General features: G+C 37.8%; 1 protein-coding gene across 1 annotated transcript in view; it reads right to left on the reverse strand.

Annotated features, from left to right (window-relative positions):
• The window catches only part of asz1 (ankyrin repeat, SAM and basic leucine zipper domain containing 1), a 206,667-nt gene extending 202,485 nt beyond the window's left edge, over positions 1 to 4,182 (reverse strand). The window contains exon 1 of the mRNA XM_039761401.1: positions 3,954 to 4,182. Within this exon, the coding sequence (XP_039617335.1) occupies positions 3,954 to 4,049 (96 nt within the window). The 5' untranslated portion in view covers positions 4,050 to 4,182. The remainder of the gene's footprint in view (positions 1 to 3,953) is intronic.
• Between the last annotated feature and the right edge of the window lie 20,380 nt (positions 4,183 to 24,562).

Raw genomic sequence — 24,562 nt, forward strand, 5'->3', positions numbered from 1 at the left:
TATTTGGTGTGCCAAGGTTCACACAAGCAGCTGTCTGTTCTCCCTGCCTCATCTAACCAGCCAGAATACAATTAGCTGTAGTAGGTTTCAGACAAATAAAATTGTAAAATTAAATCAAATTACAAATAAAATTATCATAACTAATTAAATACATCAATCCATAAAATGTAAGCAACATAATAGGTTGATAGCGATAATTAGGTGAAGCTGTGTGAATGAGAACACCATTAATAATTTAATTTTAATGCCAAGGAGGCAAGTATGTAACATCAGCGTTCTCCCCAGAAATTTTTTTGGCTGGGTGGGATAAAGGAATAGCCAAATATATCAGCTTTGCAATCAAACTATATCTTACTGCAAAACTAGCCTTAACCTCTTCATTTCGTTGACTAATTTATTAATGTATGCAATCAGCCATTTTAAAAATGTAATCACACAAAACACTGAAAGTTTTCCAACGGTTCTTTTTTTAGTGTTGCAGACCTAATTTCTGATGCTAAAATATTAAGCAGTTGTTGCATAATTCTTTCTGAAATATAAATAACATTTTTATCAATGTTAAGATGTTTTAAGAAGGAGTGAGGCATATTATTACAATATTTGACCTATTTTTAAAATTAGTGGTTAATTTTTTGCTAACCAATAAACAGACCTTAAAGCTCTCAGCACTGCTGGAGTGATCTCTCCAGGGGCCTCGTGCATAACGCTGTCCATAGAATTCACACTAAAAGTGTATGGACACACTAAAAGCGTATGGACAAAAGCGGAAACGTTCATATGCACAAAAAAATCCAGATGCATAAATCTGTGCATTCCCCAACTTCCACATTCTTCCACTACATAATTCCCGGTCAGCGTGAAAAGTAATGCACGTGCACACACCTGCTGCCACTCCCCAACTCCTCCCAGAATTACGCCTCTTTCGATATGCAAAGCAATATAAATATCCCTTAAGCTCAGCGTTCTGTGAAATGACAATAGCAAAAGCACAGGGGAAAATAGAAGAATTTCAGGGAATACCAAGTAGAGGCAAGGAAAAACGTACTATTTGTTGGTTTAAACAGTGGAATAAACAACAAAAGGAAGTTGATCGAGTGACAGAGTGTCGGAGAAACTCGAAAGCTCAAGTTCACAAAGTCGCACAGTGCCCGAAATAAAAAAAGGAAGTTGTCAGATATCAAAGTCGCCGTGAAAAGGTGAGCCGTAACCCACCGTCTGAGTGTCATATGAAAGCTTATTAGGGTACTGAGAAAAGAAAAAAAAAAAAAAATAGGGACACAGTGGGGGGAGAAAAGCTTGAAATGTCAACTTTAATCTCGAAATTTCCACTTTAATCACATAGTGTATTTTGTTATTAAAGTAGAACATTATAAACTTCATCTTTAATTCGTTTAATTTACTAGTTTCTCAAATACCATCGTAACTGAAGTAGCACGTTAAATGCTTTGTTTTGTATGTGTTCTTCAATGTACTCTGTGTGTGTGTGAATCACTACGTGCTTCTTAAAACGGGCTTTCTCTTCCTCCGACAGGACACAGAATCCATTACATTCATGATATTACAGCTCTCTGAATAATTTAAATACTTAGATGTATACTTAATATCATTTTCATGATGATACGAATTAAAGCTTGTATTAAACATGGGAACACAGTGGCGCAGTGATAGAAAAGAACTGGCTCCAAGAAGCTTGCTGCGCCATGCGCAACCTTCGATGAAATAATTTACTGCAGCAGTACTGCCTCTTTCAAACGTACTAACCACCAATTCCTGTCCTTCCTTTTCTTTCTCCAAGTACCCAATTGCCACACAATCATCTCTGTAATAGACGTTAAGCCATCTGTAAGCTTTGAACACCTATTCTTCAAAACGTTTAAGGAACATTCAAATATCTTCGTAGTACACGTTTTAAATTATTCTATCCATCTATCCTTACAGTGTCGCGCCAGCCCCAGACAGAATACAGAGCGAGGCAGGAACAATCCCTGAACGGGGCGCCAGCTCCTTGCTAGCAATGCAACACTGTGTCCTCAAATGTTTGATTATTAACAATATAGATTATTTAAATGATGTTTACATTTTATCTGTATAATGTAATAAACATACTTTGCTGGATTTCATCTGAAAATTATATCATCATCATATGCAAACACATGCTAAAGTGGCTCATATTGTGCAACATTATAACTATATCACAAGTTTACAGTGAGGTAATAAGTACAAGCAATTCTACAAGGAGCATTTGATGGACTGATTGACTGCATTTATAGTTCTTGGGATGAAGTTGTTTCTGAACCGCGAAGTCAGTACAGGAAAGGCTCTGATGCGTTTGCCGTAAGGGAGCCGTTCAAATAGGCAGCATGGTTGAGGCAATGTGTGCTAGATGCTGTATACCGATAATTCTCTTTCCAATCAGCTACTGTAAAGCTGTGATTCCACAATCAGATACAGTGATATAAATACCAGCACCAGTACTGCCTTAGTGACTCCACCTCTGGATATTTCCAAAGGGTTTACTCCCAAAGCCTTCTCATACATGGATATACCAACAAATGCAGTGACAACATGCGAAGCAGCAGTCTACCAATTATATGTCTTTGCACTGGACTGGCATATAGTTTGGTGCCGGGGCAGCTTCCAACTGAACTTCACCAGGCAACTACTGCCCACTTCAATCTGGGCAGTCCCTGGACAGATAGTTGCTGCTTCACCATCATTTATTTGCTTCACTGGGTCTGTGGGGCTCAGGGAAACACTAACAGGTGGATCGATAAACCTTGCACTAGGCTCAACAAGGCAACTCTGAAGGCATCTGATCCTCATGATGGGCACTTGGAATGCAAGGAACAGGATATTGCATTTTTAAGTAGTGGAGCCTACAAAGACAAGAACAGGGCCCAAAAACAGCTTCCCACTGTAAGACATACGTTAGCAGGCACACCTTATCCAATTGAGGTAATTAACCTGACCTGCACATTTTGAAGATGTGAGAGGAAACCCACATTATTGGGGAACAAGTATATACAAATACATTGGGCAAAATAAGTATTGAATGCATCTATGTTTTTCGCAGTAAATATATTTCTAATGGGGCTATTGACATGGAACATTCACCTGATGTCGGTAACAACCCAAGTAATTCACACAAAGAAAACAAATTGGTCCAAAAATTAAAGTATGTGTAATAAAGTGGAACAACACAGGGAAAAAGTATGTATTTTATGTACAGGTATTGTCAATAGCCCCATTAGACGTATATTTACTGATTAAAATGCAGACACGTTCAATACTGTACTTGTTTTCCCCGCTGTACATACAGAGGCGAAGCACTGGCCATAAGCGTTAATCCTCTGGCCTTTTACAACCTGCTCAGATTCGCCCATTGAGGTAAAGGCTGTAGTTTAATATCTAACACTTATTCCACTACAAAAAAACTTTTGTAAACAAAGGTGCCACAGAGGCACGGTAACAAAGTATGGTATTCCCGCTATAAATCAGCCTCCTGGAGAGCTCCATGTTTCAGATTCCCGTAAATATCGGAGACGGAAAAGGAACGGTCGGCTTGTCGAATTAAAGGAGCCTTTAAAGCTACTGACAAATCGTCCAAGTATTCGGTCATATCAGTCCTTCTGCTTAAAAGCTTACTTTAACTGAAACTGCATTCTTCACGAAAATTGCAATGCTGTTGTTTGATGCATAATCACTTTGCTTCAATCGCGCTTTTCCCCAGGTATTTGTGCTACGACGATATAAAGACTGTAATTCGGCGTTCTTTCGACGGTAATGGACCCACATTTTAGTTCATTACTTGTGAACGTAAGTGAGCTCATGAGTACATGCATTTGTATGTGCAGCGCAACTACCATATATTAAATTACAAATGCCTACCAATATATCAGCTAAAAAATCAAACTATGAAGATAAACTGCCTTAGCAATAAATGTTAATCTTACTTGTTTTCCAGACTGGCAGAAAATCTCAATATCATAGTCGTCATCGCTTTCCTCGCTTTCTAATCCAGCTGCAAACGCTTCAATCTTCTGCGTCATTTTTACCGTTCTTACTTCCTAAGTGTTCAACAACTGTTCACGAACCACCAAAAGTGACTTTTCAGCTTTGAAGCACTAGAATACCGTGCTTAATGGGCGTGGCAAAAACAGGGCGGAAGGAGAAAAACTTTTAAGTGCGTCCGCCTGTGTATGGCAGTTGCTTTTGCGTGCCGCTGCTCAGACTGTTTGCGTTCACAGTAAGGATTGCCAATTTGACGAGACTGGGGCGAAAGCACTGAAATCTTTAGCAAAATTAAAGTCTCTCTATTACGGAAGCGTATTAGACCCACGGAGAATAAAACAAAAATACGAACACAGCGATGAAAAAAGTACATGTCGACATTTCCACTTTATTCTTGCCGTTTATATCGAGATTAAGGTCGACATTTCCAGTTTAAACCCTTGTTTTTTCTCTCTCTAGTTTAACTTTGTCATTTCATAAGCTTCATTTTAAAATCAATGTTTAATTTACTAGATTTTCTCAAACCCGGTCATAACTAATGTAGCATATTAAAGGCTTCTTATTAAGTGTTCCCGACCCAGTTGTTAATCACTACGCGCTTCTTAAACTGACTTCCTCTTGCATTTGGGAGAAGGCGCAGGCAGCGATCGCCGCACAAAATACATTCACTTTATGATATTCCTGCTCTCGGAACTTTTAGAATGCTAAGATAAATGTTTGATATCATTTTCATGGTGAAATGCATTAAAGCTTGTATTAAACATGGATTGGTGGCGTGGCAATAGTGCTGCTCCTTCGCAGTAACGTGTCCCCAGATGTAATTTCAGTGTGGAGAACCTTTATGGCAGGTGTGATGAGGCTCCAAAAAGATGGGTGTCGCACTGATTTAACTGAACTATTGCGTAAATGTTGGGTTCGTGAGCTGATGGTCGGAGCTACTAACACAGAATTCAATGGATGTTCTTCTGAGCGGGCATTCTTTATTGCATGCGTTCTGACTCAATCTGACATACCAAACCCCAAGTTCCTATCCTTTCACCGCATAACCAATCCCCAAACGATAAACGTCTTTATGAAAGTAAAACTAGCTATAAACATAGGACACAGAGTGTGCGGTACTTTGAAAGATTTTCGTTATACATGTTTAATTATACCATCCATTCAGGGTTGCGTCCATCCCTGCAAGCATCGTGCCCGAGGCAGGAACAATTGCTGAACGGAGCACCAGCTCATCGCAGGGAGAGTACGAGCATACACATACACTAGCGTCAATTTAGCATAACAAAGCCCCACAACATACACGACTTTGAAAGGAAACTGAAGCACGCTGAGTGAACCCACCAGAAAAACATGCAAACTCAAGACAGGGAACACCCGGAACCCCCTTGCTGCAAGGCAGTAGAGCAACCTCCAAGCAACCGTGCCCCAAGTGTTTAATGCATGTTTCATCATGGAAATGATATCAAGTATTTATCTTAGCATTCTAAATGTTCAGATAGCACGAATATCATGAAATTAATGTATTCTGTTTGGCGATCGCTGCCTGCGCCGCCTCTCAGTGCAAGAGGAAGTCAGTTTAAGAAGCACGCAGCGATTAACTTAGCTCGGAAACACTAAATATGAAGCATTTAATATGCTACATCGGGAGTGTGCTTCCCTCGAATTTCTCGTATACTGAGATAGAGGAAAAGGTGATCAGAACCACTTCCAGTTGCACAATATTTTTCAAATATATCTTTTTGTTTCTCATCACAACTAATTGATAATATCGATACACTTTATCTCTGTTTATAATCAAACGTTATATTAAAATAATATTTTCGCACTTAGGGAGCTCGATAACGGTGGTGGAATTTTTTCATGATTACATATAGGCTAATTTACCTAGATTCCATGTAAAGTAAAATGAGTTATAGTCACCTAAAAGATAGAAAAAGTGTATTATATAATATGTTGCGATAAATTGCTATAGGTAAAACTGCATTTAGCTATATTTAATTATGATAATGATGGTGAAAATAAAAAAAAGATAAAAATAAATGTATTACCAGGAACATGGCAGGGATGTATCAGCTTATTGTTCCAATTATATCTTTATATTTACATGACATGTTAAATGTTTACACGTTATTGTTAAACTGATGATAAAATAAAATTAATAATAGTTATTGAAAGAATATTCGTTACATTGAATACAGTTTTTAATATTGTGTACACATTTATATTTCCATGATGCAAGAAATTCAGATGGTTGCTTAAATAAAATATTACTTACGGTTGAGTAATTTTCACAAATTTCATGTCTGTTTGCTTTTTATCATCCTAAATATCTATACAAAATACAAAATTGTAATCATCTATCTGTAATTATAACCATAGTTAACTTGAAAAAAATCTGAAATGAGTTCTGGTAAAGTACCACTTCCAGTCGCCGAAAGTGGCCCAAAAGTTCTTAGGATTCCTTATTTTTTATATAAAGCAGGTGTACAAAATCTCATTAACCTAGGTCAAAGCGTTTTCGAGTTATCATGTTTGCAGAATTTTTTCTCCTTATGTATGCACATATGCGGACAATTTTAACAATTAAATCAAACTTGAAGACCTACCTTTGCTCTCTTACTTTTTATAACTGTTATTCCTATAGAGAAACTTTATGAAATTGACTCCACTATACTACTGCATAACATCCACTTTTGTGTCAAATGCTTTCTCTGTTTATACAGGTATTGAGCATTGTTGGTGTTAATATTGTATTCATCTTTCTACTTCAAGTATTGTTATCAAAAAGTATTCCTTTGGAGAGCTTTAGTATCTGATAGTACTATATAATATCATGTTTTCTTATGAAGTGCTATGCGATTTTGTATGCTGTTAGTGGTGTTGGTTAACATTAATGATTGATTGACTATTGACCATTGCTTTTTTATTTTATCTAGTAATGTCATGAATAGCATAGCATTAACTTGGATTTGGAATCATAATATTTTTAGAGAGCCTATCCAGACTAAAGAGTACAAGTAGTTGGTAGTAGATTTCCCAATTACAGTACTTCCAGATTTGGCTGTATATTGTATGATATATCCTGTATTGTATTGACTGATTTCAATGTGAATGTTTCTTCTAACCTCTTAAATTTAATTGTTACATTGCTTGGAAGAGTGATGCTTCTGTTGTACATCAGCAATGGGGTTTTATGTGAGTTTGAAGAAGTTTTACCACATTTTATTAAGATGTCCTGATTCATTTATCTATAGTATTTAAATCATGAAAAAGTTAATCAAAATCAGTTTGAAGTGTTGCATTGCATTCTGCTATTATTGCATTAGACTTATGGAATTCACCATTTGGGAACCATTATCTTTGCTTTGCGGAAAAGGAGAAAATGTGCATGCTTAGCTTTGAAGAACTAAACCACTTTTAATTTTGGTAATTTTAAGTATTTTGCTTATTTTTTGTATGCACCTGCTGACAGGCTGCAGAAGAAAGTGATATTTCCTATTTCTGGATATAACAATGCAGTATTCTTTTCTATCTTTATTCACTATTCATCTTTTTAGTTGACTTTCCTCATTACATATGGATGCTTATTACATATAAAATGAATAAAAAATATTAACAAAATTATAATTTTAGATATTAATGATTTTTATTCCTGTTTATTGTAATGCACTATGTTTGAATGTTTGTTCTATTACCTAAAAGAATCTCTGAAAAGAATATTTACTAGACTGCTTTCTCATCATTAAATTGCTCCTACATCATTCCATTACTACCAATACAGGCTTCAACTGCCTGCCACCCGGAACTGGAAGGAGGTAGCTTGTAAAATTAATAAACAAAAGAACTATACAATTTACAATCTCTCCAGACCTGTACTCCCCACTACACACTTTGCTGCAGCATCATGTAATTGTAGTACGGTATTAGTGCTGTTAAGTATTATCATACTTAATTCATGCATGCTAGATATAGATGTGTATCACTGGGTCAGTTTATTGTCTAAGTTAAGGGGTATTGTACATGTCAATATCCTTATTTTTAGATAATTCACTTTACATGTGCAATAATTATTGTCACTTTTTAAGATATCAGTTAACACGTTACATTTTCTGCTGTGAATAATTGAAACAAAAAGCCTCTTACTTGGCATTTTTATCTTTGAAGGTGACAATAGCCTATCTCAGGTAATGAAAGGCTGAAAGGGGACATACTCCACTGAATCCCAGTCAAGCACCATTGTACCCCATTGCTGTATTTGAAGTGTTCATCTAGCACTTAATTTTCATGATGACATTTCTTAACATAATTTCCTAAAATTATCTGGTATCACAATGGCATACAAAAAGTTTTTTAATGTAATATTCAGTTTATCTTAATGGTTGATTTAAAATATTACCTTGTCAATAATATTTTTAAGTCAAACTCTCTTACTGATCGTATCTAATAAGTTTGTATGTATTACATTTAATGCATCAGACTTAACTTTCCACTTGTCAATGTGTTTACTTATGTTTTTATTTAAAACAAAAAGAGAAGTGTTTTCAGTTATGGGCTGAGTTTGACATTTATGTTAGGGTGGGCAGACCAAGAGTAAAAAATAATTGCATTTTCAAGAATCACAACCATACTGCTACATATGTACCCCATATCCCAAGTCAAATATCATACATTGTTGATAATATAAACTTACATTATAAAGTAACTCTCATATTAATATTTTTAAAAGTCTGAAATTATGGAAAAGTGCACAAGTACTGTTAATAATAATTAAATAGCAGAAAGCATTCCCATTTTTAGTTTGTTTGTTTTGCTTATTGTAATTGTGGCAAATAAGGACTTTCCTATTTTGTAGTTATGAAATGTACACATGGCATAACATTCAGTTATGTTTAGAGAAGGGGTTAACTGTTTTGAAAGTCCAAGCATATTAAAACTTGTATTTACTTCATTAAAATAATGGGTATAACATTTTTGTATATTAAATAGTTTGTAAAGAGAATCTAGCCACCAAAGGGGCAAACAACCCAAAATTGGTGCTGATCCCAAACTGGAATAAATATACAGGGTCAGGAAAGGCATTCAGCTGTAAAACTTTAATAATAAAAGCTTAAATAATTGAATCAGTCGAATCAGCTTTAGAAAATACTAGAGGCTACCCTGTAGGCAATGCACAGGGGTCTTGGCTGACCCTTCTGGGAAAGGCCACCATAAGGGCCACCAGGCAAAGGACAGGCACAGCTAAAGAAGTTAGTCCAGAAGAAGCACAAAAAGAAGACAGGGAAGCCTAAAGAAAAGGGTAAGTTGAAGATTAGAGTGAGGACACCGAAGTTTGGGAGAATGACTGGGAAATGAAGAAAGTTTTCAGTCTTGCTTGATAGGAGGAAGATGTGTTAGTGTTGTGTGTGCAGGCACCTAGATGGAAGAGAAATAAGGCAAGCGATTTGGAAGGAGGCTGTAAGTAGGTGTACAGTGGAGCAAATGAGAAAGGGAGGAAGAGTTTACGGGTAGTAGTATCCTACAGACCTAAGGATAGTCCTTTGTCTTGGTGAGACACTAGACAGTACTATGAAAGTACCTGCAGGAAAATGTTATATTTCTCCCAATCTCAGAGTTAAAGTTTTAAAATGGGCTCAAAGTTCCATTTTTTTCACCATGGTGCTGCCCAAATGTTAGCAATTCTCAAGAGCTTTGTCTGTGAACACATGTATAAAGAATCTATGTAGAAAAGTAAGAATTTTGTCAGGCAAAGTCTATTCCAGGGTTGCCTATTGGATTGTCACAGCCTTTTCCTAGTGTTACCCTTTGTTGTTAGGCAATAAACATGGACTTTATAACCAAACCTCAGTCTTCAAATAGTTGTTCTACTCTTCATGTACTAGTAGATCACTCATTTTATTCTCTTGAAAAATTACCATCTGCTAAGGAACAAGCAGATGTTCTTATGACTTGTTATTATGTTTTGTTATTTATTGAAAAATAAATTATATGACTATTATCTTCTTTCCTGTTTGTTAAATCAAGTATCACACACATATGAGTAGGGGGCATTCTTAAGGCTGGTGTATTGATTGCAGTTCCACCCTAAGTCAAGATGGGACATTGTCTTTCACGTTTTCTTCTTTATTATCTGCACACCAGAAGCTCCAAAAGTCAAGGATCCATTACTTTCCCTGCCACTCTTATGCTGTTTTCCATTCACCTTAGAAGTCAGCTGTTGGAGCTGGGAATGATGCCACACCCAAGTTGCTCTCATTTCACAAAACATTGAGAAAACCAATACAGATGTGTGCAGGAACACCTTTATTGTATTTACTACACTGAAATAAATAGCAGTTGATAACAATGTTATTTTGTGTATCCTAACACCATAGCAACATGTCTATAGATGCAAGTTGGACAGTACTGTACGTATGACTGATTGTTTGAGACACAAATAAACAGAAGTGCTAATAAACAGTATAATTCTATACCTTTCACTAAAGTTTACTGTGTGCTTCACCATTTTGGATTGACATCATAATCTGAAGTCAGACAAACTCGGACTTGACAGACAAGCCCAGAGTTTCTGAGTTGGAAATCTGACTTGAGGGGGTGTTCCAATTGAAGATTTCTGATTAGAAACTCAGAAATTCCAACTTCCCACTTCAAATAAGTAAGATGCTGCAGATGTTCTACCAGACGGTTGTGGCGAGTGCCCTCTTCTACGCGGTGGTGTGCTGGGGTGGCAGCATAAAGATGAAAGACGCCTCACGCCTGGACAAACTTGTTAAGAAGGCAGGCTCCATTGTAGGATTAAAGTTGGACAGTTTAACATCTGTGGCAGAGCGACGGGCACTAAGCAAACTCCTGTCAATCATGAAGAATCCACTGCATCCACTTAACAGGATCATCTCCAGGCAGAGGAGTAGCTTCAGTGACAGACTTTTGTCACTGTCCTGTTCCACTGACAGACTGAGGAGATCGTTCCTTCCCCACACTATGCGACTCTTCAATTCCACCCGGGGGAGTAAATGCGAACATTAATTTTATTTTAATTCTTTTCATTTTTATTACTATTTAATTTAATATTGTTTCTTTGTATCAGTATACTGCTGCTGGATTATGTGAATTTCCCCTTGGGATTAATAAAGTATCTATCTATCTATCTATCTATCTATCTATCTATCTATCTATCTATCTATCTATCTATCTATCTATCTATCTATCTATCTATCTATCTATCTATCTATCTAAATGGAACACAGCATTAGCCCTGCTTCCCCTGGGTCTGGAAGCCATATAAAAGCCATTACTATCTCTATCCCCCAGTCTGCTTGATGGACTTGTATCTGCAGTGACATCTTCCCATTGCTTGTTTGTTGTTGACATTTTTTGCTTTATTTTTTCACAGATTATACGGCAGTCACTGACTGGTTCCCAAAATCTTTATCTGTGTTTTGCCTTCTAATTTACACAAGGGAGATTTTTGTATTGTTTTCAAGTTAGGCTGTTTATAAATAAAACACTACTCTAAAGAAATATATTTTGGTAGTAGAAATTCAAAATTCATTTGTTTAAAGCACTTTATTTGATATTATCAAACATTCAGAACATATGTTGAAAATTTAAATATATGTAGTTTTTAAACTCACTAGATTTATGATTTGAAAATTTATAAACTTTTATGTATGCTGGGTGTCAATTAGGAAACATCCATCCTTATGTTTTCCATAAACAGTTTTTCCATTACTAAACTGCAGGAAGAGGAAAGCCTATAGAAGGACCTCATTCATTTTCCTTTTGATAAAAGGTATTATTGACATTCCTTGCCCAATAAACTTAGATGTTTGCATTTCAGTTTGTCTAAGTATTGATTTTGGTGAAGGAAGTGTTAGTGTCATCTGAAAAGCAGTAAGTCTGTGTATAATATTTATTTGAGCATTGTCCATTGTGCACACCAGGGAGCAGCACAAAAGAACAGCAACTCCAATTTTCCTTTATTGTCAATATCAGGCTAGTATAGTTTGTATTTTTAATTGTGATCATTTGGAATCAGACTCCAGAAGTATGTAATTCTCTTGTTTGAAAGCTTGGATCTTTGTATTGCTTTTAATGATCAAGATTATAATCTTTCTCTAGGACTATGGTGGTTTGCCCTTGCATGATGTACACTGGCAGGCTCTTTAGATCTTTCTGATCCTGGAGTTACTGCAAATTTAGACTTTTTATAGTATTGCTCAGTTTCTTCTTTTGTAATGTGTTTCATCCACAGTGTTCAAGAACATCCTTTCAAAATTGTCTAAGTATGAGCAAATTCTAAATTAAACTAACTTTGAAAGTGACAATATAGAAAACAATGCAACAGTTAATTTATTGCAAAATAAAGTATAATACAACCTTTGCGTCAAATATGTGAAACTGTGCACCACCACAATAATCTTGTTAATTTTCTTTCTGTGTAGAATGAATAAACAAATTCCACAGGCTACAAAAGATGACATTACATTTCAGTGGTTTATTAGATTTTATGTAAAAGCTGATCTATTTTTGTTCAATATTCTGGTCTACCAAGGTCAGTACACAAGAGGGAGTGAAAAGGAATTTAGATACTTCAATTTGTTTCTTCAAATTTACAAAGTTTGTCTGGTGTCAAAAATTCAAAAATATGTAAACATGCACAACTCATTTAGTTATATCATATTGTTTAAAATTACTTCTCAATATGTTAGCACAATTTAGTAATGCAACTGGAACAGTCTAAATATCCTAGGTATTTCATAAACCACCAGAAAGTTACTGAAACAAAACTTCAAGTTCACTTAGAAAAAGCGGTTAGAGAAGGAATTTTAGGGCCGATGTGAAGCCTAAGCAGCCAAAACATCAAACAACTGTGTCTCTAACATTTTTTTCTACTCTTTTTAGCTTGTCAGAAATGTTTACCCATTTTTCCTTATGCAGCTGTACACTAACACAGCCTTTCAGCAACTCTATAAGTTTAACTACAACAAAAGATGATAAAAATGATTTATGAGACCATATTTTATTGGCACAATAAAATTGTCTTTTCTTAATATTTTTTACTCTGGCTTAAGGTAATATGTGGATAGGAGTAAATGATGTTAATGTTTATAAGGGTAATTATGGTAGTTCCTACATAGGTGTACTTGTGAGTAAATTCCTACAACAAAATAATATTTTACAGATAAAAACTCCTGATGAAGGTAAAATTACTTCTTAGGGGTTCTTAGGGAAAATTGTAAAAATAATGGGATTATCCCAGGTTTTCTATAGCGTATTTCAGTGGAAGATGTAAAAACATAAAGTGGTAGATGGTATTATGGAATGTGGAACATCAGAGTGTAGAAACAAAAGAGAGGAAGTATGGTTGAGTAGGCTCATGCTTGTGCATACTACATTAAAGTCAACTTTAGATGTTATGGGAAAATGATAATATTATGTGTGGGTTTTGCAAGTTACCAGAAATACTACATGTTATAATGATTTGTCCTAAATGTGTTTTGAAACGGGTAAATCTGAGTGTATTTTTTGTCATACAATCAGGGTTGTTGCCTTGGCTCAAATTAATTTGTTGTTTATTTAATCTTTTTATTAATATACTTTGTCATATTATGATATTAATTCTGTTTTTGATTGTGGTTTATCTTTGTTTTTTATATAATGTTATGCATTTTTATTTATATGGTGTTTATTAATTTTATTTTGTTTTATGACAACAATGTATTTAGTGTTTTTTGCTTTCTGTCCTGCAGCTTCTGTAAAGAGGCAGGCCACCTGTTTTTGTGGCTTGGGTACTTGCACCAACAGTATTTAATCCAAAGCTGAGGAAGGCTCAACAGTTTTGGCAGTGATTTTTATATTTTAATTCCTGGTTTTGATTTTTGTGCTTCCTTTTTTAGATTCTCTGGCTTTTGGCCCCTGCATTCTCTTTAAGCTACTGCTTCTTGTTGATGTTTATTGGATGTGTTTAGTTTTATTTTTGCTCCTGTTTGTTCCTGCCTTGTTTTTTCCTATATTTTTTATTCTTTTTTGAATATTTATATAATTTTGTTGGTTCAGAGGTTTCTTGATTTTCCTTCCTTCTTTTTTGAGAATACTGTGAGACTTTCATTATTTAAGAGCTTTAGCCCCATTTTCAGCCTTTATAGGCCTTGAAGTCTGCCTGTTAGGTTTGGGCTCAGACTGACTAGGGTGAGGTCTATCCCTGGGGTTCAGACAAAAATTAAGGGCAGGTGTTTCATGAGGAAGGTTTTACATTGATAATAAGAGCTATAGACTTATTGGATATATGTTTTTTTTTAAATAGAGAGAAAGAAAAATCTTAGAAGTAAAGGAGAACTCAAATAAGGTAATTAAATTTATTTTAATTAAAACAGATGTTGGGTGTTAGCATCTGAATTTCCAGTGCAATAGGTGGAAGTAATGTACCTACCAGTGGAATGTGAACTATAAACTATTTTGATTCAGAAACACCAAAATTGCTAAAAGTGCCAGCAGACCTCAAAATTAACAAAAGCCACACCAGGGGTCACATTTACAAAACTTGCATACATACAAAAAGAGGCACAAAATGTGTGTGCATAACATTCCATCCAAAAGTCAGGAGTAATAAAAGGGGCCGTACCTCCCCCTCGTGTTCAGCTACCCGATAAAGAAGGTCATTATTTAACACAATGTGGGGACCCTGTGGTATGAGATGCAGTGTGCAATGGCCATCTACCAGAACTGCATTTTTCGCAAACTTAAGGGAGTCATCATTCCATTGCTCCCTCTTAAAAGAAGCTGGAGTGTGCTTAAATTGGAACTGCAGTTGGGTGAGAGGATCGGAGTCAACCTCCCTGGTCGGCATGGTGGTGGAAGATGACGTATCACTGCACGACGTCCCGGGTGTTTCCACATCATTGCTAGAGGCCGAGATCCATCTCTCCACTGGCTGAGAACATGGCGTGGAGGTAGCTGAGGATGCGGTTTCAGTGTCCATGACTAGACCCACTGTTCGTTTGAGAGTACGAAGTGTTATACTGCTTTTACTATCTGACCGATCTCTACCAAGTATTACTGGGAATGGACAATTTTTTGAGTACCAACATCATCAGCTTTTTTACAGACCCGTCAAGGCTGATATAGCAGGCGGCGGACTTACAGGTGCTGGTCATAAAATTAGAATATCATGACAAAGTTGATTTATTTCAGTAATTCCATTCAAAAAGTGAAACTTGTATATTAGCTTCATTCATTACACACAGACTGATGTATTTCAAATGTTTATTTCTTTTAATTTTGATGATTATAACTGACAACTAATGAAAGTCCCAAATTCAGTATCTCGGAAAATTAGAATATCAATTAAGACCAATGCAAAAAAAGGATTTTTAGAAATGTTGGCCAACTGAAAGGTATGAACATGAAAAGTATGAGCATGTACAGCACTCAATATTTAGTTGGCCTGGATTACTGCAGCAATGCAGCGTGGCATGGAGTCGATTAGTCTGTGGCACTGCTCAGGTGTTATTAGAGCCCATGTTGCTCTGATAGTGGCCTTCAGCTCTTCTGAATTGTTGGGTCTGGCGTATTGCATCTTTCTCTTCACACTACCCTATAGATTTTCTATGGGCTTAAGGTCTGGCGAGTTTGCTGGCCAATCAAGTACAGGGATACCATGGTCCTTAAACCAGGTACTGGTAGCTTTGGCACTTTGTGTAGGTGCCAGGTCCTGTTGGAAAATGAAATCTGCATCTCCATAAAGTTTGTCAGCAGCAGGAAGCATGAAGTGCTCTAAAACTTCCTGGTAGGCAGCTGCGTTGACCTTGGACCTCAGAAAACACAATGGACCAACACCAGCAGATAACATGGCACCCCAAACCATCTCTGACTGTGGAAACTTTACACTGGACCTCAAGCAACGTGGATTCTGTGCCTCTCCTCTCTTCCTCCAGACTCTGGGACCTTGATTTCCAAAGGAAATGCAAAATTTACTTTCATCAGAGAACATAACTTTGGACCACTCAGCAGCAGTCCAGTCCTTTTTGTTTTTAGCCCAGGCGAGACGCTTCTGATGCTGTTTCTTGTTCAAGAGTGGCTTGACACAAGGAATGTGACAGCTGAAACCCATGTCTTGCATACGTCTGTGCATGGTGGTTTTTGAAGCACTGACTCCAGCTGCAGTCCACTCTTTGTGAATCTCCCCCACAGTTTTGAATGGGTTTTGTTTCACAATCCTCTCCAGGGTGCGGTTATCCCTATTGCTTGTACACTTTTTTCTACCACATCTTGTCCTTCCCTTCGCCTCTCTATTAATGTGCTTGGACACAGAGCTCTGTGAACAGCCAGCCTCTTTAGCAATGACCTTTTGTGTCTTGCCCTCCTTGTGCAAGGTGTCAATGGTTGTCTTTTGGACAACTGTCAAGTCAGCAGTCTTTCCCATGATTGTGTAGCCTACAGAACTAGACTGAGAGACCATTTAAAGGCTTTTGCAGGTGTTTTGAGTTAATTAGCTGATTAGAGTGTGGCACCAGGTGCCTTCAATATTGAACCTTTTCACAATATTCTAATTTTCCGAGATATTGAATTTGGGACTTTCATTAGTTTTCAGTTATAATCATCAAAATTAAAAGAAATAAACATTTGAAATACATCAGTCTGTGTGTAATGAATTAATCTAATATACAAGTTTCACTTTTTGAATGGAATTACTAAAATAAATCAACTTTGTCACAATATTGTAATTTTATGACCAGCACCTGTATAATGACGGACATCCCTGTGTATACACGTTAGATTGGTCTTAATTTTAAACCACTGTCACGGTAAGACAAGATGGCGAGCAACAACGGAGATGTTACCTCAAGAATCGAATAAGGCTGAAATCTTGTAGCTATTTACTATTGCTACTCCAGTGTGAGGGGAGGCCAAAGGATTAGCTAGAGCACACCACCCCTCCCTTCATGTCTCTTTGCAGTCCTCCTTGTTACCGAGTGGAGATTGTCGCTGTGTATTGTGGAGTCAAAGGTAGGGACACGTCATGGTTCACACACGTCCCATTCTGTTTGTCCCGAGTGGGTTTGCGCTCTTAGATTTTCTACAATCTCTATTAAATAGATCATGTTTTTAACCGGTCATCCATTTAACCGGACGAGATTGACGGGAAGGGCTTGGAGTAAAAATGTGCAGGCTACCTGCTCCACTATCTGTCTGGTGTTTTTTTGTTCTGGCCTTAGCCAACATATGACTTTGACCCATAAACTAAATGCTTGGGGAGCAGTAGGCATTTGTGGGTCGAACTCCCATGTTATCATTTTACTCGCCTGCCAACCCGGGGGACCCCCACCTTTAGCAAAGGGATGTTTCTTTGTGGGGTTTTTCTGATCAGTCCCTTTTCCCGAGAGCCCATAATAAGTCCCTATTGTTTTCCCTTCTGAGCCTGGCTCCTTGGCACACCTATCCTTGGCCAGTTTCTCCCATTCCTCTTTGCAGCACCTCTCAAGCTTCATCAGGTTGGATTGGATGTATCACTGCACAGCCATTTTAAGATCTCTCCAGAGATGTTCAATCAGATTCAAGTCTGGGCTCTGGCTGGGCCACTCAAGGACATTCACAGAGTTGTCCTGAAGCCACTCCTTTGATATCTTGGCTGTGTGCTTAGGGTCGTTGTCCTGCTGAAAGATGAACCGTCGCCCCAGTCTGAGGTCAAGAGCGCTCTGGAGCAGGTTTTCATCCAGGATGTCTCTGTACATTGCTGCAGTCATCTTTCCCTTTATCCTGACTAGTCTCCCAGTTCCTGCCACTGAAAAACATCCCGAGAGCATGATGCTGCCACCACCATGCTTCACTGTAGGGATGGTATTGGCCTGGTGATGAGCGGTGCCTGGTTTCCTCCAAACGTGACGCCTGGCATTCACACCAAATGGTGGATTGCTGCAGAGATGGTTGTCCTTCTGGAAGGTTCTCCTCTCTCCACAGAGGACCTCTGGAGCTCTGACAGAGTGACCATTGGGTTCTTGGTCAACTCCCTGACTAAGGCCCTTCTCCCCCGATCGCTCAGTTTAGATGGCCGGCCAGCTCTAGGAAGAGTCCTGGTGGTTTTGAACTTCTTTTTGAACACTTACGGATGATGGAGGCCACTGTGCTCATTGGGACCTTCAAAGCAGCAGTAATTTTTCTGTAACCTTCACAAGATTTGTGCCTCGAGACAATCCTGTCTCGGAGGTCTACAGACAATTCCTTTGACTTCATGCTTGGTTTGTGCTCTGACATGAACTGTCAACTGTGGGACCTTATATACTGTAGACAGGTGTGTGCCTTTCCATATCATGTCCAATCAACTGAATTTACCACAGGTGGACTCCAATTAAGCTGCAGGAACATCTCAAGGATGATCAGGGGAAACAGGATGCACCTGAGCTCAATTTTGAGCTTTATGGCAAAGGCTGTGAATACTTATGTACATGTGCTTTCTCAATTTTTTTATTTTTAATAAATTTGCAAAAATCTCAAGTAAACTTTTTTCACGTTGTCATTATGGGGTGTTGTGTGTAGAATTCTGAGGAAAAAATGAATTTAATCCATTTTGAAATAAGGCTGTAACGTAACAAAATGTGGAAAAAGTGATGCGCTGTGAATACTTTCCGGATGTACTGTATATATACCAATAACGGCACACTGGACAATAATGTGCAGTGAATACACTTGACTTGAGCATTCATAGTTTTCATACTCTCTCTGTAGGTTTAGCATTCGTTTGCTCAGAGGTTGATGTGCTTACTGCTTCCTAAGCAACTCTTCTTTTCTCCACCCTAGTGACCTGCTTCCTCTCTTCTTTCGTCAGCATCTTTTCATGTTAAAAGTGATTAAGTCAGTGTTTGTGTTGCAATTACTAAGTATGTTTTCCTTAATTTTTCACTTGAGCTGCCACTTAAGTCTTCAATCTGCCTCAAGAATGATTTACCATATGAAGAGGCAGGGAACGTGACGGTGAAGGTGGTAGGGAATGAGAACGGCGCCCATACGCATGTGTCGCATGGCCGCCCTGCTGGCCACTGCCAAGAGTTGATTCTACAATAAAATAAAAATAAAAAGAGGATTTTTAGTGGAAAGTAGACGTCATGTAGTATATGTGTACCAAAGAACTTACATATATTTACTGCAACTTTTATTGATGTATATGCAACATTTCAGAGAAAGTGGGAACAATAACACTCTTTATAAGGTAGGGAAATTCAGTCAGTGAAACCAACTAAATGACAACTCATGTGTATAATAATTCATATCACCAAGCCGTTATTATAATGTATGCTGCAGTGACAAGCATATTACACTTCAAAAATGATGAATATATTTTATAGACTATATTTTAGATCCCTTTTAAGAGGGTAAGGTTTATATTAGCACTGAGAAACATTTATGTTTTTTCGTCAGTTTTTATTAGCTATCTGTTGTCATTTCTCAGGATTAGAAACCAATGCAATCCCTTGTTGTCAATAGATGTTCTAAGTAAAAACACAGGTGTGATTCACTCCCAGTGTACAGATAGCTATAAATATCATACCCTACAGCCTATTCATATCCTACTGGTTTAACACAACATAGCTTGTTTGGAGCAACTTGAAGACTATTCAAATCATCATATCAAGCTTTTAAAAACTGGCAAGACTTTTTTGTTCATGATGATGACTGGCTTATGAGCCAATTTAGTCTTCCAAGAGCCATTCTCTTGGAACTATTTGCTGAAGTTGTCTCAACAATAAAAACACTGCCAAAATTTGGGCTATACCTGTTCCTATTCAGGTTTTAACAACAGTTGTCTCTCTGGCAACAAGCACCTGTCACAGGGAAATGGAGTATCTCAGCCAAGCTTTAACTCATGCCTGCTGTGCTGGAAGCCATTAACCTACTAAAGATGCACTACATTCAGTTTCCATATGGTATAGACCCATCATAAAATGCAATTTACAATAGTGGCTGGTTTTCCTAACATAATCGAGGCAATTGAGTGAACTCATATTGCAATGAGTACACACAGTGAGAATGAAGCTACTTTTGTTAACCGTAATCATTTACATTCCATCCATCATTTCATCCATCTATCCATCTTCTAAGCCAGCTTTATCTTTCAACATACAAGTCATCTGTGATGCCAAGATGAAACTGACAGATTTGAGTACATAATAAGACATCTACAATTACATATACCACTCACAGATGGAATTCAGAGAGCACAGATGAGCTTTTCCCTCTTCCTGTTGATGTCACACTCTACTGGTAACAAGCAAACCACTTCTTAACCTGAGATCAGACCTTTTTAATTTGTTTTATTTCAGGCATGGCGCAACTGGTAGAGCTCATCACATTCATGACAGCAGTAACATGTTGCCATTCAACATATTTGTACATGTTGGTAACACCCATGCTTAAGCCACCAAATAAAGGCTCTTTGCAAGCCTCTACTTTAGAGACAAGCACTTCTATCTGACACTTTTCAAAGATTGTGCTTTTTGCCTCTCTCCTCAACATTGTGTCACCTTACATGTAAATCTGTTTATTGTATATGTAGGAAGTTTATTAGCATGGTCCATATTTGTTTGCTTCAGATTAAATTGAATGAGTGTGGTTCTTGACATCATGGTGGACCTGCCTTTTGTAGTTTCATCCACATAATACAAGGGATATAACAATAAAACATACTGCATATATATGCACTATTTAAACCCAGTATAATTAATAATGCAATGTTAGGAAAATTCATAAAATTACGTAAATTGAAAAAATACTAATCAAAAAGCAGCAGTATCATAAAATGAAAAGTAATATTTGAAGAACTACAAAAATTTCAAAATAAAAGAAAGCACACCTGAGTTAGGATTCAGACCCTGGCTTAAACATTATATAAAAACAAAAAGAAAAAAGAAAGATGCATTTGGGTTTTGGGAAGCTGAAGTGGGAGAATCATACCAGCTGTATTGTGACTGAAGCATAGACATGGTGAGTAATTCAGATGGGAAGAATTGAGAAGTCCTAAACAAAAAAAAAAGCTGTGAAGAATCAAGTTCAGAAATGGGTGATGGTCTAGTTAAAGGACTGCAGTTGAGTCTGTCTGTAATGATTTCTTTCCTGAACAGTTCAGATAAAAATCCACACCTGGTTAAAATGATCAAAGCAGTTCATAAGGAAATTGGAAAAGTGAAGCAAGTAGTGTGCCTTATCAGTGAGAGTGGATTGATAAATTGTATTAATCATAAGCAACAAGATCAACTATTGCAAAATAATACTCGTCATTGAAATAAGGTTATGTGGTTCTGCAATTGAGGAGGTATCAAGAAGTGTTATTTGAGAAGAGCCTTTGTGTGTTTCTGTGGGAGACATTTTGGGTAGTTTAAAATGTGGTTTCAGCTAAGTGATTACCAAAAAGGAAGGAAGGGAGAAAAATATAATACTATTTGAATTTCGTCCTGTTCAAAATACACAAAATGGATGCAGGCCCAAAATACAAACAAAGCCAGACCTGCACTGCAGTACTGGTCTGGACCAAAACTCAAGAGGCAGGTTTTTGGCCTGAATGGGCCACAAAATCGGCAAAGGCTTGAAAGTCACTAATATTCAAAGAGAGGGGGTGAGGGGTTATGGAAGGATCATAAAAAACTCAGACCCAAGAAAACCAAAGTTTTTTTTTTTAGTATTTAAATATTTGTTGAGAAAGTTCTAAAAGGATTTCACGAAAAATAAACAGTTTAAAAAACAGGCAGGTACAAAGGCTTACCTGAATCAAACATTTCCAAAAATGTTATCTAGAGATAGTATCTAAATTCAGCAGCAGGGTGACAAAACCAAGAAATTTGGAATCAAAGAATAACACAATTTGTATAACAGGAACAAACTTAAATGCCAAAAGAGCCACATTAAATGCAGCTTCCCCTTAAATACAGCTTCATTATTAGCTGGCTCCACCCCCAGAGGTTCTATATAAAGGGGGCAGGGCAGAAAACAAATGCATACATTAATATAATACAAAAACACACAATCTGTATATATACAAACGTCTGTCTGTCTGTCCGCTTTTCACGAGACAACTATTTAATGGATTTAGATCGGGTTTTTTTCTATAATTTGCTTGAACATAATTTATTTGTGCAAATCTGAGAGAGACGCAGCGGGCCGAGACGAGAGGGGCAGGGCCCTCCTCACTCACACGCCAGCCTCAAGCCGTATCTTACATCCTCTTGGGCCAAGGGGAGGGGGAAGCGTGACCTCAGGAGTGGGGAGTCAGTCTACCTGTCACCACGTTTTAGCGGGTACCTTGCCTCTGCTTAGCTAGCTGTACCTTTTTGTTTATTAATTTTTAAAGTTTGTCTTGTTTCACTACTATGTGGGCAGAGCCACGGGAGACAGCTAGTAATTAATAAACAACACATTATTAAATAAATGAAACAAAGAAAATTCAAAATAAAAACAATAATACAACATACATAAAAATATATAATGCAAAGGTGCTTACTATAAAACTGAAATATGGCAGGGTGGTACAACTAGGGCAGTACATATTCACTATGAAGGGACATTTCAATTTATCGATATTTAGAAGCAATCACCCACCACATTAAAAAATACAATATACCCCAAAATCTCAAAAACAATTTGACTGATTTGATTGAAATTTGGTGACATTGTAGAAAAAAGAAAAATAGCTAACTTGTGTTTTTTTAATTTGTCATTAATAATGCTCAGGGTTTGCTCTGAGAAATTGGGTGTTCCAGTTTATGCAAATTAAGATCATCAGCAGATACAAAATGAAAGGAGGAAAGTTCCTTGAAACTTAAAGAAGACTGTTTAGCAAGCACTATAATAGCAGGGGATGCACAAACCAGTGTGTTTCTTCGTGCTGGTCCCAAGCCCGAAAAAATAGGGATGGTTACGTCAGGAAGGGCATCCAGTGTAAAATTTTGCCTAATCAATATGCGGACAAATTTACAAACCGGATCGGTCGAGCCCCTGGTTAACAACGACCGCCACCAGTACTGTTAGCCAAAAGGGTGCTGGCAGAAATTGGGCTACTGTTGGCCAAAGAAGAAGAAGGTGAAAAAGAGGGGGGAGACGTGTCCAGAGGCAGGAGGAGAGGAGGAAAGTAAAGAGAGTGGAACTGAGGGTAGGAACTTTGAATGTTGGCAGTATGACTGGTAAAGGTAGAGAGTTAGCAGATATGATGGAGAGAAGGAAGGTTGATATATTGTGCGTGCAAGAGACTAAATGGAAGGGGAGTAAGGCCAGGTGGATTGGAGGTGGATTCAAATTGTTCTATCATGTTGTGGATGGGAGGAGAAATGGGGTAGGAGTTATTCTGAAGGAACAGTATGTCAAGAGTGTTTTGGAGGTGAAAAGAGTGTCACGCAATGTAATGATTATGAAGCTGGAAATTAGAGGTATGATGATGAATGTTGTTAGTTCATATGCACCACAAATTGGGTGTGCAATGGGTAAAAAAGAAGATTTTTGGAGTGAGTTGGATGAAGTGATGAACAGTGTACCAAAACGACAGAAAGTGGTGATTGGAGAGGATTTCAATGGGCATGTTGATGAAGTGAACAGTGGAGACGAGGAGGTGATGGGTAGGTATGGTGTCAAGGAGAGGAATGAAGAAGGTCAGAGGAAAGTGGATTTTGCCAAAAGGATGGACATGGCTGTGGTGAATACATATTTTAAGAAGAGGATGGAACATAGGGTTACTTACAAGAGTTGAGGAAGATGCACACAGGTAGATTACATCCTATGCAGAAGAGTCAATCTGAAGGAGACTGAAGACTACAAAGTGGTGGCAAGGGAAAGTGCAGATAAGCAGCATAGGATGGTGGTCTGTAGGATGATGTTGGAGATCAAGAAGAGGAAGAGAGTGAGGGCAGAGCCAAGGATCAAATTGTGGAAGTTGAAAAAGGAAGACTGCAAGGTTGAGTTTAGGGAGGAGGTGAGACAGGCACTGGGTGGCAGTGAAGAGTTACCAGACAGCTGGGAAACTGCAGCAGATGTAGTAAGGGTGACAGCAAGAAGGGTGCTTGGCGTGACATCTGGAAAGAGGAAGGAGGAGAAGGAAACCTGGTGGTGGAAGGAGGAAATACAGGAGAGTATACAGAGGAAGAGGATGGCAAAGAAGAAGTGGGATAGTTAGAGAGATGCAGAAAGTAGACAAGAGTACAAGGAGATAAGGCACAAGGTGAAGAGAGAGGTGGCAAAGGCTAAAGAAAAGGCGTCTGATGAGTTGTATGAGAGGTTGGACACTAAGGAGGGAGAAAAGGACCTGTACCGATTGGCTAGACAGAGGGACCAAGCTAGGAAAGATAGTGCAGCAGGTTAGGGTGATAAGGGATAAAGATGGAAACATACTCACAAGCGAGGAGAGTGTGTTGAGCAGATGGAAAGAGTACTTTGAGTGGCTGATGAATGAAGAGAACGAGAGAGAGAAGAGGTTGGATGATGTGGAGATAGTGAATCAGGAAGTGGATTAGCAAGGTGGAAGTTAGGACAGCTATGAAGAGAATGAAAAACGGAAAGACCGTTGGTCCAGATGACATAC

This window comes from Polypterus senegalus, chromosome 8, assembly GCF_016835505.1.
Source record: "Polypterus senegalus isolate Bchr_013 chromosome 8, ASM1683550v1, whole genome shotgun sequence".
NCBI classification, from domain to species: Eukaryota; Metazoa; Chordata; class Cladistia; order Polypteriformes; family Polypteridae; genus Polypterus; species Polypterus senegalus.